The sequence below is a fragment of the Micrasema longulum genome, unplaced genomic scaffold, assembly GCF_059751315.1.
Source record: "Micrasema longulum isolate JH-2025_06_02 unplaced genomic scaffold, ASM5975131v1 h1tg000469l, whole genome shotgun sequence".
Classification (NCBI taxonomy): Eukaryota; Metazoa; Arthropoda; class Insecta; order Trichoptera; family Brachycentridae; genus Micrasema; species Micrasema longulum.
The window spans coordinates 136329-153834 of record NW_028277667.1 but is presented as its reverse complement, the minus strand read 5'-3'; the positions used below and the strand labels follow the sequence as shown (position 1 = coordinate 153834).

Genomic DNA, 17506 nt, shown 5'->3' with positions numbered 1-17506 from the left:
GCTGGCTGTCGCCGTCACCATCGCCACGGGACCGAATCCCGAGAGCCGCCCAAGGCTCTATCCATGGCAGATCTCCACCCAGGACATCGCCCAGCATGTGTTCGTCCAAACACAGCATCCGGACTACCATCCGTCATCTCTCCACATAAGTGAAACCACCGATAATATTGTGATAGAGTTAAGATATTAGTGAAGAGTGACAATTACAAACTGCATTAGTTAAGGACCTAGATCTGTAAGTATTTTTCTTTGTCTCATGTTTGTAACTAGTTCTAAAATTATTTCCATGTTCTAGCTTAATAAACATAGGTACATAAAACATTCAAGCTTTTTAAAATTATCTTCCAATTTACTCGTTTTCAGATTAAATTTAAGTTTTCTTTATTTTCTTTTGGGCTTTAAATTCATTTAGTTTTAATTAGGATTATATTATCATGATAGGGAATAAAAATGGGAACACATGGTGAAATAACTTACTATTCTACATATCCGATAAGGCACCAGGAAGACGCGATCTTCCAAATTCATCTCAAGTTTCCGTTCGGCGGATGTTCCCGCTTTCTCTCAGTTAGCGGAGAGACGGACAGCTTCCGTCTATTCATACGTGCGAACGCGGAACTTGATTTTTCACAGCCTCCGAGATGATCAAATCTCATCTTAAATTTTCTCTCGCCACCACTCTATCTCAATACCCAAACAACCCCATAAAAATATTATTTTTTTTCACATATTATTTTACCCCCCCCCCCCCGTGATAGTAGTTTAGTGCCAAAAAAATTGTATTTAATCATATGAAAAAGAAAGAACTGAGCAACATGTAAAAATATTATTACCCATAACAGCAACACTTGCTTAAGTATTTGTAACAATCATAGATAAAGAAATCACAATTCACAATAATAATAAATTGTCGTTTCGTTTGTACAAATTAAAAACAATGTGACATTTGTGCGTTGACGAAAACTTTTGTGAAAGGACGGATTTCTCGATTTAAAAAAAAAATATTTGGTTGCTCTTAATCGTATTGTTTCATTGTGTCAAGTTTTATTGATAGGAATCTTTATTTGTGAGTCAGCGCAATAATGGAAGTTTGTCGAATTTGCTTGGTGCCGACCTCAAACCCGAGACAACTCTTCGGGCGGCGTGTGAAATTTTTAGAAGGGATATTAGGAAAAGCGGTAAGATCGGTGTATTAAAAAACCTCTACTCTATTGCGCGTTGAAAGAGACGACGAAAACCGTTGACAAAATGTGTTTGTATTGCATAATTTACATTTGTTTTACAAGTATCTTCTTGTCGTTTCTCTCCCTAAAGAAGGTTGGATATCATCGCAGAAATTCTCATTTTGTTGGCACCTGCCCTAAACAAGGACTGAGTGCTACAATGGCACCAGGCATGAAATTTCTTTAACCAAGAGCTGCCCTTACTTCCTGCACCGCGTTTTCTTTCAATCGTTCCTTGTCGAATGACAATGTAATATTTTTTCGCCCCTTGTCACATGCCTAAAGTACTCAAGTTTACTTTTCTTTATGGTATCAAGAACCTCTTTATCTTTTTTCATCCGCCGGAGAATGTCATTTTTTCGGAGTCTGTCCACCCAGTAGATTTTCAATATCCTCCCGTTGCAATAATTCGACCTTTTAGAAGTGGCCTGGGTGAGTGTTGACGTTTCGACGCCGTAAAAAAAGTATTTATTTATTCATATAAAGATACATATTACAAAAAATGAAATGTATCCCCTAACTCCATGAGGTCAAGAGCCCTGTGTTGAGAAGACGTAACATTCGGAGGTCTCAATTGAAGTCTTTACTGCAAAGGAAGTAACACACCCTGAAAAAGCAGTCTCGCACCATCTCTGTAGTGTCTGATCTCTTGCGAGTGATCTCATTTATAGTCCTTAAAATATAGCTTGATTAGAATGACAGCTGTCAAACTAATTTCATTAGTGATGGGAAATTACTGATCACTGATCAAATCGATTTTGTTATTTCATGCAATCATGAAACTCTGTTTCCGAAAATTGAGATGAAAAACGCAAAAACAAGGCTATTATTGTGTGTTTAACACAATTATTCACCAAAAAATGAGACATTTATACTTTTTTCATGAACAACATTAAATTATTTTTTAAACAAAATACATAACATTTAAAATTAATAATAAAACTATATGTAATCCAAATCTTTCCTTAGTTATTTACAGCTGTAATTATAATAACCAAATTCCGAATATTGAATGTATTTGTAAAGCGTTGGACAGAGTAGATTCAATTAAATATTTGGGAATTTATATAGATGGGAATTTAAGATGGACTCATCAAATTAATCATATTAAAAATAAGTTGAAAAAGCAAATTTACTTTTTTAAAGCTATAAGAAATATAATTAGCCTAAAAGAACTTGTAAAAATATATTACGCAATTACTCATTCAGTTTTGGAATGTGGGATAATTGGATGGGGATGTGCAAATGACACACTGATCAAGCAAATAATAATTGGACAAAAAGCTTTAATAAAAATTATCCTAAGAGTCCCAATCAGAACTAGCTCCCTTGGTATATTTGAAAATCTCAATGTAAATTCTATAAAACAACTTTATGCAAAAGCTTTGCTACTATACGCACGTAAACATTATTCTCTACCTTCCGTTACAAATACAATAGTTACTAGATACTCCACCCTGATGCTGCAAATTTAAAAAAAAAAAAAATGCAACCTTCGGCCAAAGAGGATTGACCTACTACTCAGTTAAAGTGTACAATCTACTTCCATTATCCATAAGGACAATAAGTAAGTTCTCAAATTATAAAATTGCTATTAAGAAATGGATAGTGGAGGTGGGTTGCGCACGGATCGATGAGTGGATCAAGCCAAATATGTAAAATGTATGCACTGTTTATGAATTTTATTAATTATTCTACATAAATTGGTTATGTTTTTTATGAATATTTTTGTTTTTTATTTTGTTTATTATGTTGATTATAATTAGGTTAATTGTTTTAATTACGTTTTTTTATTGTTCTTATTTTGTTAATTTTTTAAACTTTGTTAAATATTATCATCTTAGGCATGTTTCACATTTTTGTAAAATGTTTCCCTCGGCACGGGACACCCCAGTGAGGGAACATTATTCTGTATAAAAAAAAGAATACAAACAATGTAAAAGTATAAATAAATAAAAAATAAACATCAAATGAATTATTTTTTTATTCAATCAAATTACATTGATCGATTTGTCCCATCTCTAACGTTTTTGCAAAATGATGTAACCTTGTAAGAACGTCCTTAATAAATAGGTTTATTTTAGTTTTCTTTTACTTTTAAATCTGATTTTATATATTAATGTTGATTTATGTTTCAAGCGTTGTATTAAAAAAATAAATTAACACGCCAGATACAAATGATTTTTCATGTGTCAATATAAATAACTCCTTTGACGTTTCTACAATGTTATGTCGTAACTTTTTCTGACTACTGTCATTCTAATCATGTTAAATTTTAAGGACTATAGCAAATTCATTGTTGATTTTCCCAAAAAATATTTCGGACAATAGGGAAAAATCAAGTCTTTTTTTACAGTTTTAAAGTAATAACGTCTATGACCATACTGTCGAGTAAAAAAAGTTTTTTTACCACTTATTAGTAGCATGAAAAATATTTTTAAATTTACAATTTTGAATTCCCTCAAAAACAGACATTCCATTGGCCACGCCCCTAATACGTCACGATTCATGCAAATTTTGAACTTTGTTCATAACTGTTAAATTTTTTATAGAATATTTTCACGAATCTTATCACAATTATCAATGTTGGGTTTTTCTAGGGACAATTTTCTTTTTTCAAATTGTGTATGAAAACATTTCTGTACAATATCCATATTGATTTATGAAGGGAGGGGATAAGCTTAATAGGTTTTATAGGGTGACCATTACAGTGGAACATCGTATAAAGGACTATATTAGAAGTTAGTTTGATTATTGATCAAAGGAACATTATTTTTTAAAGCTTTCCTAATGTGAAATATTTCCATATTATTTACTTTAAACCCTCTATTATTTGTAAGATTTTAACTCCAGTATTTTTATTAAAGTCATGATTTAAATTGATTGGGTGATTTGCGAATTCAGAGAAACTATTTGTGTGAAGACACCTCATATGTTCTTTAACACTAATATCAGTCCTAATCAGTACATGTGCTTATTAAAATGCACGTTATTATTATAGGCACCTCTTTCATTGTAAGATTTCTGTTTAAATTCATTTCAACAGAGAGGGAAATATTTTTGAGAAGGGAAAATGGAAGTCTAGGCATTTACAGGGCTTATGACCTGTCATTGGCTGGTTTAAGTGGCCACTTAACACACTGTGTAACATTCACCATTCTGCCCATGTTTGAACATCCACATTTCCTCAACTCTGTGTGTAAAGTGGCCACTTAAACCAGCCAATGACAGGTCATAAGCCCTGTAAATGCCTAGACTTCCATTTTCCCTTCTCAAAAATTTTTCCCTCTCTGTTGAAATGAATTTAAATATGAACAACTCCCTAGGGAGGAATTCCAGCCAGTCTGCAAGCATTTGGACATAATCAAACATTGTAAGATTTCTGTTTCAGATGAAGTACCTTTCTGCAAACAGCTGGTTGTGTGATAACTGCACTAAAATGATAGACACATGTACGGCATTCAAAATTATTTGTCTCAAAGCAGAGTTATTTTGGGAAAAACACTACGAAAAATCGCCAGAAAACAAATCATTAGATGTAAGTTTTTCTGCTTAGTAAATTATTGCAATAAGTAACTACAAATATGGTCAAGTTATGGCCAGTTAATCCAAAATCTTACGTCTGGTCATGTCAAAAGCAGACCCAACCGGAAGGCATATATGACCGGATGTATGAATGCGGAAGAAGCTTTTTTTAATTTTTATATAGGAGTTTATTTATTTAATAAACTCCCAGAGGGATCTTACAATATTTGGTTAAGAAATATATATATATAGTTGTATAATTTATATAGCGCCATTTTTGTGAAAATCACCTCAAGGGCGCTGTACAATTAATAAATATCCCAGTACGTCTTGCAGCTACAGAGCGCATGGACGGTTGGGATTCTAGTTCCTCGTTTTCAATTAAGATCAATAAAAAATTATAACAGATAGGAGCTAGATTACAGGACGTCTTGCAGCTACAGAGCGCATAGACAGTTAGAAATTTAGCCCCCATTTACACATTTTAAAAATTGACAAATAAATTTAGTGTATTAATGATACTAAAAAAAAATAAAAAAATAATATGAATAATAAAAAGGAGTAAGATTACAACACGTCTTGCAGCTACTAAGCGCATAGACGATTGGAATTCTAGACCCCATTTATAAAATTTAGGTATTTTTAAGTTGGTATATGAAAGCTAGATAACCAATCACCGTGCAGCTACAAAGCGCATGGACGAGTGGAATTCTAGCAAAGTTAGAATGATATCAATAAATTTATAAAAAATAGAGCATAGTAGTAAGTTTGTCAAGAACTAAGCAATAAAAAACTAAATAAATAAAGCACTGTATCAACTCCATGGTTAACAAAGGGAGATAGATGTCCGAAGAGAATCTTTTGTAGACAGTAGGTAGATATCGTCACCATGTGGTCCACTAGGCTGCTGGAGAATTTCTGGAAACGCACGTGTGTACATAAAGTAATACATACAGTACATAAAGTAATATAGTAATTGACACAAAATATAATCAGAATTATTTCACTAATATGTTAATTATAAAAAAAAAGAAAAAGGAAAGAAGTAAAGATTAATAGAAATCAAAAAGAGGAGAATTGAGGGGACCGCCATTCAATGATAGGATAGCTGATTTAACTGCAGCAGGAGTGGTGTGGAGCAAGTCCAACAGCTCAGCATGATTATTAGCTGTTCTGTGGATGCTCACTAGGGGAAAGGAGAATGGTGGGTAAAGTTTGTCCTATTGTACTTACGCTGGAACATGTGTTGAAGTAGCATTTATTATTTATCTTGCTTTTTATGTAACAAGGTTTATAATTTGTAAAAGTGGATTTTTCTGCTTTTAATAAGCTTTTATTTTATCTTTAAGTGTTGGGATCAGGAGGGATATTCTATAGTGGGCCAATCAGGAACTTTTCTAGCATTTGCTCTAGTGAAGAGAAAACCATTTAAAACTCTTCAGAAGAAGCCGGCCTATTGACAGTCATCGACAGGCCTTCCGTTCCACTTGAAGAGTCTTCGGCATTTTGAGTCCTACTTTGGTTTATTTTACCAATGTCCTGCACTAACTTGACCATGTAAGATACTACCTTTCGTGTGAGTTCTTTATGAAGTATCACCGATCCAATGTCGCATAGGTCTCTGGAATCATCCTGCCTTCATGAAAACAAAAATGTTCAAGATATGCTTCAATTGGTATACCAATGCAGTGTCCTATTCACCATTAGGTGCGGAAAGGAAATAATGGTTCTGAAACCTGGCTGCTGAAGCTGGCAGTCGAGAGACGCTGGCACATCTTGTGCGGATCTGGCTGTCTAAATGGACGCTGGCACAGCTCGCTTGATGAAAGAAAAATGCTCTTCACTTGCAGAATGTTATTTGTGTACTGCAATTTTAATGTTGTTGACGGCACTCACACATAGAATTATTGTTGCGTGAAGTGCGCTAGGAAACGGGAAAGATGGGTAGGTAGATATGGATTTGATTGAGGGTTGGTCCGAACAGGTAGACTTCATCATGCGGCCTTGATCATCTGACAAAATGTTTTTCATCATTAAAAAAACACGCTCTAAGGGTGCGGAAGTTCCTAGGAGGAAAAAAAAAAGTACTGCAGCATTTTTATTCGATTTGGTACATTGACGTGTTGCTCATGAAAATGTTTGAATAATTGGACCCATTTTTTAACATACTCAATTTGGGTAGTCGCTGACCGTTAACCGGGACAAAAAACCAAACCGGCTGGGACGCCGGTACCAATACCTGAAAGCGGTACAATCCCGGGAATAAGCTGGACGTATGGTAAGCCTAGGTTTAGTAAAACTTGGTACCATTTTCTGTCGACGCAAACATCCTTGATTTTGCAGTTAGATAGGTATGATAAAACTAATTTTCGCACATCAAAACAGTTAATGTTGGAGATAATAGAATAGTTTTCATTTTTTAGAGTGAATCACATGAAATCTGCACGGAGAAAATATTGCCAGCAAGCTATGAACAAATTCAAAAGTCTGCATCAAATAATGCCGAAAAATGCAAACCAGTAAACAATTATGTAAATTTTGATTTGGAAGAGAAAAACGCTCATAATCCAATGCCACCTGTTGTTAATATTGAGAACTCCGGTAAAGACGATCCTGTTAAGATAGAAGGTAATGAAATGCCTCCACCCGGTATGGACGATGTTCAATTTGTGAAAACCGAAGGAGGGAAGGAACATATTGGAGAGCTCGAATGTGACTTTCCTTACGATGGTCATCATTCCGATGACTCTGAAATAAATGAACCACCGAAGAAAATTGAAGAAAAAATTCCAGAGAATGTTATTGAAAAATCTACAAAGGAAGCTGATGAAAAAAGAGCTAAACGTGAGTTATTTATTGAAGCGGTTGATGATTTGTTGAAATTTTTTATTGTTATTTTTGAAAATCGCATGTTTTTGTACATATAAAAATTTAAAAAAAGATTCAAATAAGTCAATTAAATTTTTGTGTAGAAGTTAATTGAAATTTTATAAAAATAATTTTAATTTAATGATATCGACCATGTTCAAGACAAAGGCTTCAAATCACAATTCCAGAAAAAGCGGTTTTACTATTTCAAATGTGTTTTAAACCAATTGCATCTAGGTCTTATATACATTTTAACATTTCTTACTGTTTGGTAACATGTTACATATTTTAGGTATCCTGTATTGCAGTGTCCTTTTGCCATATTTATTTCAATATTTGGGAACAGGTAGCCCTTCCACACTAGTAAACCTGGTATTGTAATCATGTACCAATTTGTATTTATATTCGAAGTGCGACGCATGCTGACAAATTAAGTTATACGGAAGGATACCCCTCACTGATAATTCATTTACAGATTTATGCATCAATAATATATAAATATTTTGTAGGTGCGATGTACTCTAGAGCAGTTTTTGATAAGAAGAACGGCATCCTAGTTATTTTATCACTGGAAGAACAATTGAAAGAGTTAGAAATGTCAAAAAATGATGAAAAGTTTTTAAAGGCAAAATATAAATGTTGGGACTGTGCTACTTATCAAAAGAAAAGTTCGAAACATTATCACCACATGCGTCAACATTTAGAGGTTTGTTTTATTGAATACCTACTTCCATTTTCTTTTTATATATTTGCTTGTTCTTATTTACAAACTACAAGGGGAGGTCACTGGGATGGACTGCTGGGACATCGAATAGCAGGCCTCAGAGAACGACTGCGGAAAAGCCCAAACATTCAAATTAGCCAATTGGTAGAACACCGCTGGGAATCAAGGTTGTGTCAGCATTCGAACAGGACACTTATGTACCGTGCTTCCTAATTCTAGTTAATTTATTTTATTTTGAAATAATTTTTGGTTTTATCTTGAATGTTTGATTTGTTTTATATTGTTTATATCTAAATAGTAGACTAACTCGAGAGAACCACGCGCTGACCATGCTCTAGGACCCGTTTCATCTGCCCTAAAGTCTGAGAGGTTGTTAGGACGATTAGGATCATTGCCCAGGATTGTTCGTACTGTTGGTATTAGGACATTTAGGGCTTTTGTGAGGGATCAGTGTTAAGACGAGTGGTAATTTCTCCTGAGTTTGATAGAGATCATGTTAAGATCTGTGTAAGGATTTGGCCAGAATTGTCTTCAGTTAAAAATGTTCTATTTAAAAAAAAAAAAAACTTTTCTGAATTTGATGTTATAGCGTAAATAAATATCCATCACCATGACCCTAAAAGATGGCTCAAAGCATCATGATCTTAAATTCTATTGCAAAAAAGCCTTGAATTTTTTTTATTTAAGCTCCTGTGTAAAATTTTATATTTTCATTTAGTGACTGTTTGTCTTTAAAGGTGCGACATATTAAAAATAGTTGAAAAAATAATTTCAGAAAGAGTATAAGACAATAATGACCACTTATTATATAAGTATATTGTTAGTGTCCTCAGCACGGGTAACCCCAGTGAGGTCACATTATTTTTATTATTGATATAGTTTGTAAGAGAAAAAATATGATTAAATAAATAAATAAATAAAATATAATAAGGGTATCAATTTATAAATGTGTATTTTGGTCTCACAGAGCAGAGGTGATGAAGTTTGCCAGGTCTGCACCAGGAGATTTGCCAACACTAGAGAGTTGATGAAACATAAGCATTTTCACTCCAAAAGGATCATTTGTCAGTTTTGCCAACTGAAGTTTCCTGTTCACCGATTTAGAGCACACATCGATGAACACAAAGGATTAAACAATTTCCCCTGTGATCAGTGCTCTCTAGTATTCAGGTTAGTCCTTATATCACAGGCAGGGGTGCGATCGCAAAATATGCAATGCCGGAACGTTATTATTTTTAAAAAAAAATATTTTTTTTATATTTAATAGCATAATTATACATTTTTACAATTTAAAAAAAAAAAAAAATTCACTTGTTATATTTTTACTAAAACTAAAATCCCACCAAGCCTCTTTTTGAAGCTTGCTTGTTTTCTTCGTATTTTTACTTATTGCAGTTAAATATTGAGGTTAGGCCGGTCGGCCTGGGTGAGTTACTTTTGTTTCTAAATTTGTTGCAACAGAGAGGGAAAACATTTTCTAGAAGGGAATATAGAAGTTGTCATTGGCCGGTTTAAGTGGCCACTTGAATCTTACCCACATGATAAAGATTTCAGCTCTTTTTTTTTTTTTTAAAGCCAATCAACAGGCCTATGTAAGCCCTAACAGATTGACATTAATGAGTAACACTTAATCTAAACTATCTGAAAATTTATTTAAATTTACAAAAGAAAAAAATATGGCATAATCTAGGCGGACATGGCAAGTGTGTCATCGCGAGTCAAGAGTGACAACACCGCTTGCTTCTTGAATGATTGCCCTTGCTGTAGGAACACACTGACAGTACCGCTTAATGAGATTTCGTTCATTGTTCTGAGGTCCTCGGCAGAGGGGAAAAGAATCCGATGTTAGTTTTATAATTTCCCACAGCAAAGACAGGATTGGTACGCAAGTTACGGCGAGGTACATTAAGGTTTATCTGAGCAAGGATATCATGGGCATCTAAACAGATAGATATTAATTTGTGCAAGAATATCAAACCAGCCAAAATCCTTCTGAATTCCAAACTAAAGATATGAAAGTACTCTAAGACGATCATAATAGTTAATTATGAAAGTAATCTAAATATTAATGATTTAAAAAATTTACATTGCACCGATTCAATCCGCGTTATATGAATATTATAATTAGGAGACCATATAATTGAATTAAATTCAAGCAAACTACGAACAAATGATTTTTACAATGTAATTGAAATATTCCGGCTTTTTAATGGCTTAGATACTTCACAAAAGTCAACAGATGGAAGAGCTGAGGAAATATGAATGTTTAGGCAGAATGGTGAATGCTACACAGTGTGTAAAGTGGCCACTTAAACCAGCCAATGACAGGTCATAAGCCCTGTAAATGCCTTGACTTCCACATTCTCTTCTCAAATATGTTTTCTTTCTCTGTTGCAACAAATATAAATCTAAAAAACTCCCTAGGGAGGAAATCCAGCCTGTCTGCAAAAATTTGGACATACCAAAAACATTGTTTACATCGTCTCGTACTTATCGAGAATAGGTGTCTTTACTTCGGCAATGTGTCTTTGTGAAAATGACGATGAGACATTAGATCATCTGTTCTTTGACTGTCCCCTCTACGACAGAAGCGAATTCCTTCAAAATATTTGTGAAGAATATAATACGTTCCCTCTTTGGATACTTATTTACTTCTTACTAAATTCTTATAAACAAATAATAAAAATATTTGAATTTGTTTAATGTTATTTGCCAAATTTAAATAATAAGTCTTAATTGAATGTCCCTCTTTAGTTTTGGCCCAGAATTTCATGTTATATTTACGTTAAATTTACACAGTATAAATTTTTTTTTGTCACATAACTCTTTCATACTGATTTTAAATAGCTCACATTTTATTATATTTTTCGTGGGTCTAGTTTTTTTTGTCGTTCACTGAAGCGATGATTAATTAATTAATTAGCGACTAATTTTTAATTAATTTTTAATTTCTTTAAATTTCTTTTTCTTGTTTCTAAGAGACAAAATCACTTGCAACCGAGTGGAGGCGTTAAAAAATAAAAAAAACATTTTAAAATGCTACATCCTTAAATGATCTTTGATATGCTGCGGTCGGAGCACTTACAGAGTGCCCTGTGCAGGTAAGGATGTAGAATAATGATTAAAGAATGTTTTATTTTACATTGCAGAAAACAATTTCTACTCACTCAGCATAAGAGAATCCATCACCCGTTAGAAGAGAACATACTCAGATGTGACCACTGCCCTAAAACTTTCATTTTCATGGGCTATCTTAGGAAGCACATGAAGTGAGTAGAAAACTTCAATAAAAATTTCCACATTTGAATAATTACTAATCAAACATTATTACATAAACATACATTTTAATTGACATCTGGACAACACACTGAATAGTACTATGTACGTATAAATCTATGCAATGTGTCGCAGCAGTCTCCTGCAGTAATCTCTTCCCTTAGACGAAATCCAAACTTGTACGCCTCTCCCTAAAATGTCATCATCCAGGACATTGAACACTCTTGGGGCCACAAAAGAGAAACTTCTCTGAGCAAAAGTCGTACAAATTTTTGATATAAAATAATTTAAATCTCAGTAAAACCTCGTACGAGCATTCTGCTGGGATCTCCTCTTGTAACTGTACGACCACAAATGTGTCAATACTCTTTTTTTTTATTGTCTAATATCCAGTACCTTCATAAATTGAAACAATGTCTCTGATGGGAAATTAAGGAACATCGAAGCATCACTCTAAGAATTAATTTTTGTACATTTATTAGGGGGTTCATGATATACACCGTGCAACTACCCCAGCCCACTATACCATAGGTAGCTACCGACTTGAAAAGAGCAAAATACATTTTATTATTATCATCCAAATATTGTTTTTTAAAAAAATCTAGCAGATAATTTCTATCGAAAAAGTCAAGCAGGCAGACAGACAGGCGCCGTGGCGCAGTTGGTAAGATGGCGAACTGTGAAACTGGCGTCGCAAGTTCGATTCCCGTCAGTTGCAAGAAAATCATCCAAGAAATATTTTTTTCTCAATTTACTGGGGTACTGTGGTGTATTTTTCATTACCTCCTTCCATATCTCCTCTATCTTACCTGCTAATCTAAGTAGACACTTAGCGGGTTATTCCTTTAAAAAAAAAAATACAAATTTTGGTGGTATATTTCAGAACTTATTAAAATGAGTTTTTTTGAGTTATCGTGCCGTGTGTCCATCATCAGGGTTGATATCTGTTTATATTGTCGGGATGTTTGTAAATCTCGATCGAGTTTGTTGACTCTTCGGTCTCCCAAGATTATCTTATCAACCCTGTTGTTGGATGCTGTAATGTGATCCGAAATGTTGGCAAAAAGTACAAACGACACGTGGCATAATAACCTCACCTCAGAAAAATTTATTGTGCATCTGAATGGCCGTGAAAATCTAAGAAATTAAATATTCATAGAAGTTTCCCCATTTAAAGGGATTTCAAAGGTCTGCATTTACCGTAATATATTTTTCTTTTGCAGTTCTCATTCCAGTAACCCGGAGCACCGCTGTGAAGAGTGTGGGAAAATATTATTGAACAAATATTACTATGATGTGCACATGCTGAGACACCAAATCCGCAAAGACTCCTACTGCGTGGAATGTAATAAGCAATACAAGAACGCAACAATCCTGGGATACCACTACAAATCTAGTCCTAAACACATTCCCCAAATGTTCAAGTATGCCCACATATTTACTTGTTATTTACAATGCCAAAAAAAGTTACCTATAATTAAATAAGCCTGTTACAAACCCGAAGTAAATGGCACCTTAATTCATGGGAATTCATTCTCTAATGGATTTTTATCATGATCAGACAGGGGATGCAAAGCAGAAAAAACTGCTTCACTTTGAACGCTAAAAAATGTATTGTTGTTCACTTTGGAAACAAGCTAAAGAACTACCAAATGCCTATTAAAATAAACGGAGAAACACTTACAGAACTAGAGAGAGCACAATATATTAGGAATTAACACTTGACAGACAGTTGAAACGGAGCAAAAACATTGATACGTCAAATAGACCGCTTATTGTTAAGGGGGAGGGGGTCAGTGCCATACAAGCACCTGACGTCACTGCGACCTGTGAAGATTTATTGTGATGGGTCTCCGTGAATAGTTATCGCCCTCCAAGCCCAGGTCTATAAAGAGCCTGGCTGGCTACTGTGTGGAAGGTGAAAGTTTACATTTTGCTAAATCTCCCCCTCCAAGCCCAGATCCGTAAAGTATCGGGCTATTAGGTAGGGGGCGAGCTCTTTAACATCCTCAGGTTTAACCGTTGTTCCCCTGAGAACGAGGCTTCTTTTATGATGTAAAGTATCACATCCACATAGAATGTGTATAGGTGTTTTCTTATCTGCACTGCGGAACCTACATCTAGAAGTTTCGGAAAGGTTCATTCTAGCACGGTGTTTGTTCAATCTGCATTGCCCTGGGCGGGCTCTAGTGATAACCCTCACTCGATTTGATTAGACTACTTAACAAAACTAAACTGCATGTTTCACAAAATAAAATAACATTCCGCAAAAAGAATAAAAACACTAATGTATTAAGCATAATATGTAGAATGTAAACTAAAATATCTTATACCTTTTTGGGGAACTGGAATCAAAACAAAACTACAAAGATAACGAAATAAAATGCATAAAATCTAGACTACTTGACAAAGACAATAACACCGTACAAAACTCAACACCTAGACATGGACAACTTGAGAAAGCTTTAAACCCTCAAACTAATACACAAACTCACGCTAAACTAGGCCACATTAAGGATGACGACATCACACTAACAAAAGCAACTGACGTGCACAATCACGACACGAGAATTTCACATCATTACCATATACAGTCAGCAAAAATGGGACAATCTCGACTTCTGTACAGCAAATGCACAATGGCCTCGCACAGGCCGAAGTTAACGACCATATATAGGTTCAAGATTGAAGTGACATAGACATTTTGGAACCTTTTAGAAATCTTGTATTCTATTATACACAAAATTATCTTATATTTGTGTTATGATAATACATAGTTCGCGGTCTGGTAACATTACGCGGCCACTTCACGCATGTGCGCAGGCGGGATGAGTTTTTTGGACACAGTGCGATTAATGCAAACATGATTCTACACACCTTCTGGTATATTATAATTTTGTTAGTATATTATTGGGTCTATAACTTAAAAACTGGAATTTTTTTAGGAAATTTGAGCATTTATTAAAGTAAATTCTGTTATTCAAAGTATCGTCCATCGGAAGTCATAACATTTCTCCATCTTTCTGGCAATTTGTGGATGCCATCCCAAAAAAACTGGTCATCTTTTGAATCACAGAACGAATTGTGCCAATTTTTGATGCCTTGGACTGAAGTGAAGCGTATTCCGGAAAGTGCATTCTGCATCGACCGAAACAAATGGAAGTCAGAAGGCGCCAAGTCCGGACTATATGGCGGGTGGGGCAGAACTTCCCATCTGCTATTTCCCAAATAGTTTTTAACGAGTTGAGCAACATGTCGTCGAGCATTGTCTGGCAGTTTTTCCTTCAATGCTCTCTTTGAACAATCAGTTGTTGTGGGTACAGCTCTCCAGCAATGCTTTCACCCGGTTTTAGAAGCTCCATAATACACAACCCCCTTTTGGTCCCACCAAATACAGAGCATTTTTTTAGCAGCGTAAATATTTTTCCTCGGTGTTGATTTGGCTGGTTGAATCCATTTTTCGTCGCCAGTAATAATTAGACGCAAAAATTACTTCTTTTTATGTCGCCCGAGCAGCATTTCAGACATGCGAAATCGCCTTTCCACATCTCTCGGCTTCAACTCCTATGGCACCCAATTTCCTTGCTTTTGGATGAATTCCAAAGCTTTTAGGCGCTTGGAAATGGCTGCTTGAATAACGCCCAATGATTTCGCCAGCTTTTCTTCTTGGCTTTATCAGATCTCGTTCTACGGAGGACGCCATACTATTAGCAACTTGCTGGGTGCGAGGATTTTCTATAAGCTGATTGGAAGTTAGAGAGCAAGCTATAAATTATTTATGTGAACTAAAATCTGTTTAGCTATGATTATGAGGGTAACTATCGCTTCTTTAAATGAATTATGAACCTGCCCTGTGCTAATAGATTCAATGAAAATATCAGCTATATATAAAGAAAGAAGGTGACATGTCCCGAATACTACACTACTCAAATATCCTAAAACAATAACTATTATTTTTCTAGATACAAATGTAAGAGTTGTCATAGGGTTTACCGAACAGAGGAGAAGTTATTACGACATACCGAAAACTATCACGAGGGTGTGAAGAGATACACTTGTGAAATATGTTCTAAGGAATACGCTACCATTCCTGGATTACGGATTCATAAACGCCACGCACACATGGGATTCCAATACCCCCTCAAATTTGAATGTCCTCATTGTCCCAAAAAATTTAGAGTAAGTTAAGTTTTTTTTTTTTTGCACGGTTCAAAGGTTTTTTAAAAATATTTTTTATTTGCTAATAGGCTGTCAAACTAAGTTGAAAAAAATTTTTTTTATGCATTATCGCTAAGATCAGCGACCTTATCATATCTAATGGATTTTCCATTCTTCATATTTTTCAGCCCACTCTTTATTCTACCATGCTTAGCTCACATGCAGTATAATCACTTGTGTATTCCTCTGTACAACCTAGCTGTTGCCCAGGGACACTTTCAGTACTTTCGTATACTTCCAGAAAGTATTCCATCCATCTCTTATTCAATCCTTCGCCATTCGTTATCATTTAACCATTTTTCGAATTAATCTCTTTATACTTCCACTTTCGGAGGCGTTCTTTGTCTTTTTTTCCTCTTTCCAAAAAAGTTATATTTTTTTGTGAAAATTAGTGGACGTTTTTTTTTTTATTTATTTACGAACATTGTCCATTAATACAGTTCATAGGGATAAATATTACAATATAAGAACAGTTAAAAACATTTAAAAAAAGAAAAGAAGCATTGACAAACATAAAGGACATCAAGACAAGATCTGGACTATTTTTTTAGTGCTCGTTCAAATCATTGTAAACTTAAACCAAAAAAGTCCAGATCCTGTCTTGAGTTAACAATGCCGATCGATAAACAGTACTTTATTGTTTCTTAACCATTATTTTTATACCTATATTTTATATTTTTATACCTTCCTCTTCATTTAGTAGTTTTTTGCGTTCTTTTACCCAATTCTTGAGCAACCTCTTGTATACTTTGTAACTACTTTTCGCTCTTTCATGCTCACTGCTATTGGTGTCACTAATTGCTATAAGCTTCATCCATGCATCCTTTTTTTACTTTATAAGCTCTTAAATACTATCAACCCACCATCCGTCCCCATTTTTCCCTCTTCGGGACCCCATTCCACATACACTCTTAGCCGATACACACAGACACGATTTAAATTGTTCCCACATTTGGTCAATATTTACTTCTATTTCATCCTTTCATAAACTTTCGTTTAAATCCCGTTCATACTTCACTCTTACATTCTGGACTTGCAGCTTTTCAACCTTGACTCTAGACGAAGGTGTCGCAATTTTCGTTCGTGAGCGCCGCGCCATCCACGAAATAGAATCACACAATAAGACGCATCGAACCATAAGACGCACCCCAATTTTTGCTTGAATTTTCGGAGTAAAAAAGTGCATCTTATGGTCCGAAAAATAAGGTAATATTCTGATTTATTCTATTTCATGTTGATTAATTTTATAAATGTTTTCAGATTAGTAACCTCCTGTCAGCTCACATCAGGACCCACACAGGAGAACAGCCCTTTGAGTGTGAATTATGCAAACGAAAATTTTCACAATCAGGTTCTTTGCGTACACATTGCAGACTTGTACATAAAAAAATTATAAGTGTAAAAGACAAAAAATCATAACGGATTATAATATATTTACATTCTGTGTCTTGTAATAAAATATGTTTATGTATTCTTTTCGTTTTATTGACTTCAATGTTTTGCATTAAAACGGTTAATATCCCCAGATGTTTGCACTCAAACCCTCATTGATACACAAACTCAGCAAGGACGGAGATCTTAGGTGTCAACTCGTCTTCAAAATTAAACAGCTGGTGAACTTGAACATTAAGTTAAGCAATTTATTAAACAGTCATTGTTAAAAATAAATTTC

General features: G+C 34.6%; 1 protein-coding gene across 4 annotated transcripts; it reads left to right on the top strand.

The window, feature by feature from the left end:
* Positions 1 to 785: 785 nt before the first annotated feature.
* LOC148281324 (uncharacterized) lies at positions 786 to 17303 on the top strand. Of its 4 annotated transcripts, XM_088226783.1 has the most exons (10): positions 894 to 1178; positions 4615 to 4761; positions 6098 to 6305; positions 7172 to 7592; positions 8126 to 8322; positions 9308 to 9510; positions 11490 to 11609; positions 12840 to 13040; positions 15579 to 15795; positions 17095 to 17303. In XM_088226783.1, exons 4-10 carry the CDS (start codon positions 7319 to 7321, stop codon positions 17251 to 17253), a joined length of 1371 nt encoding a protein of 456 aa, XP_088082909.1. In that variant the 5' UTR covers positions 894 to 1178; positions 4615 to 4761; positions 6098 to 6305; positions 7172 to 7318; the 3' UTR covers positions 17254 to 17303. The 4 variants fall into 4 exon arrangements, with proteins under 4 accessions (XP_088082908.1, XP_088082906.1, XP_088082910.1 ...); XM_088226780.1 differs by lacking the exon at positions 6098 to 6305 and having other exon boundaries at positions 863 to 1178; XM_088226784.1 differs by lacking the exon at positions 15579 to 15795 and having other exon boundaries at positions 887 to 1178.
* The last annotated feature ends 203 nt before the right edge of the window (positions 17304 to 17506 follow it).

Excerpts from the sequence above, each read along its gene's own strand:
- LOC148281324 (XM_088226780.1), top strand. The coding sequence starts at position 1,083 with ATGGAAGTTTGTCGAATTTGCTTGGTGCCGACCTCAAACCCGAGACAA. Across the intron at positions 1,179-4,614 it reads AAGGGATATTAGGAAAAGCG|ATGAAGTACCTTTCTGCAAA; the intron begins GTAAGATCGGTG and ends TTTCTGTTTCAG. Across the intron at positions 15,796-17,094 it reads ATTGTCCCAAAAAATTTAGA|ATTAGTAACCTCCTGTCAGC; the intron begins GTAAGTTAAGTT and ends AAATGTTTTCAG.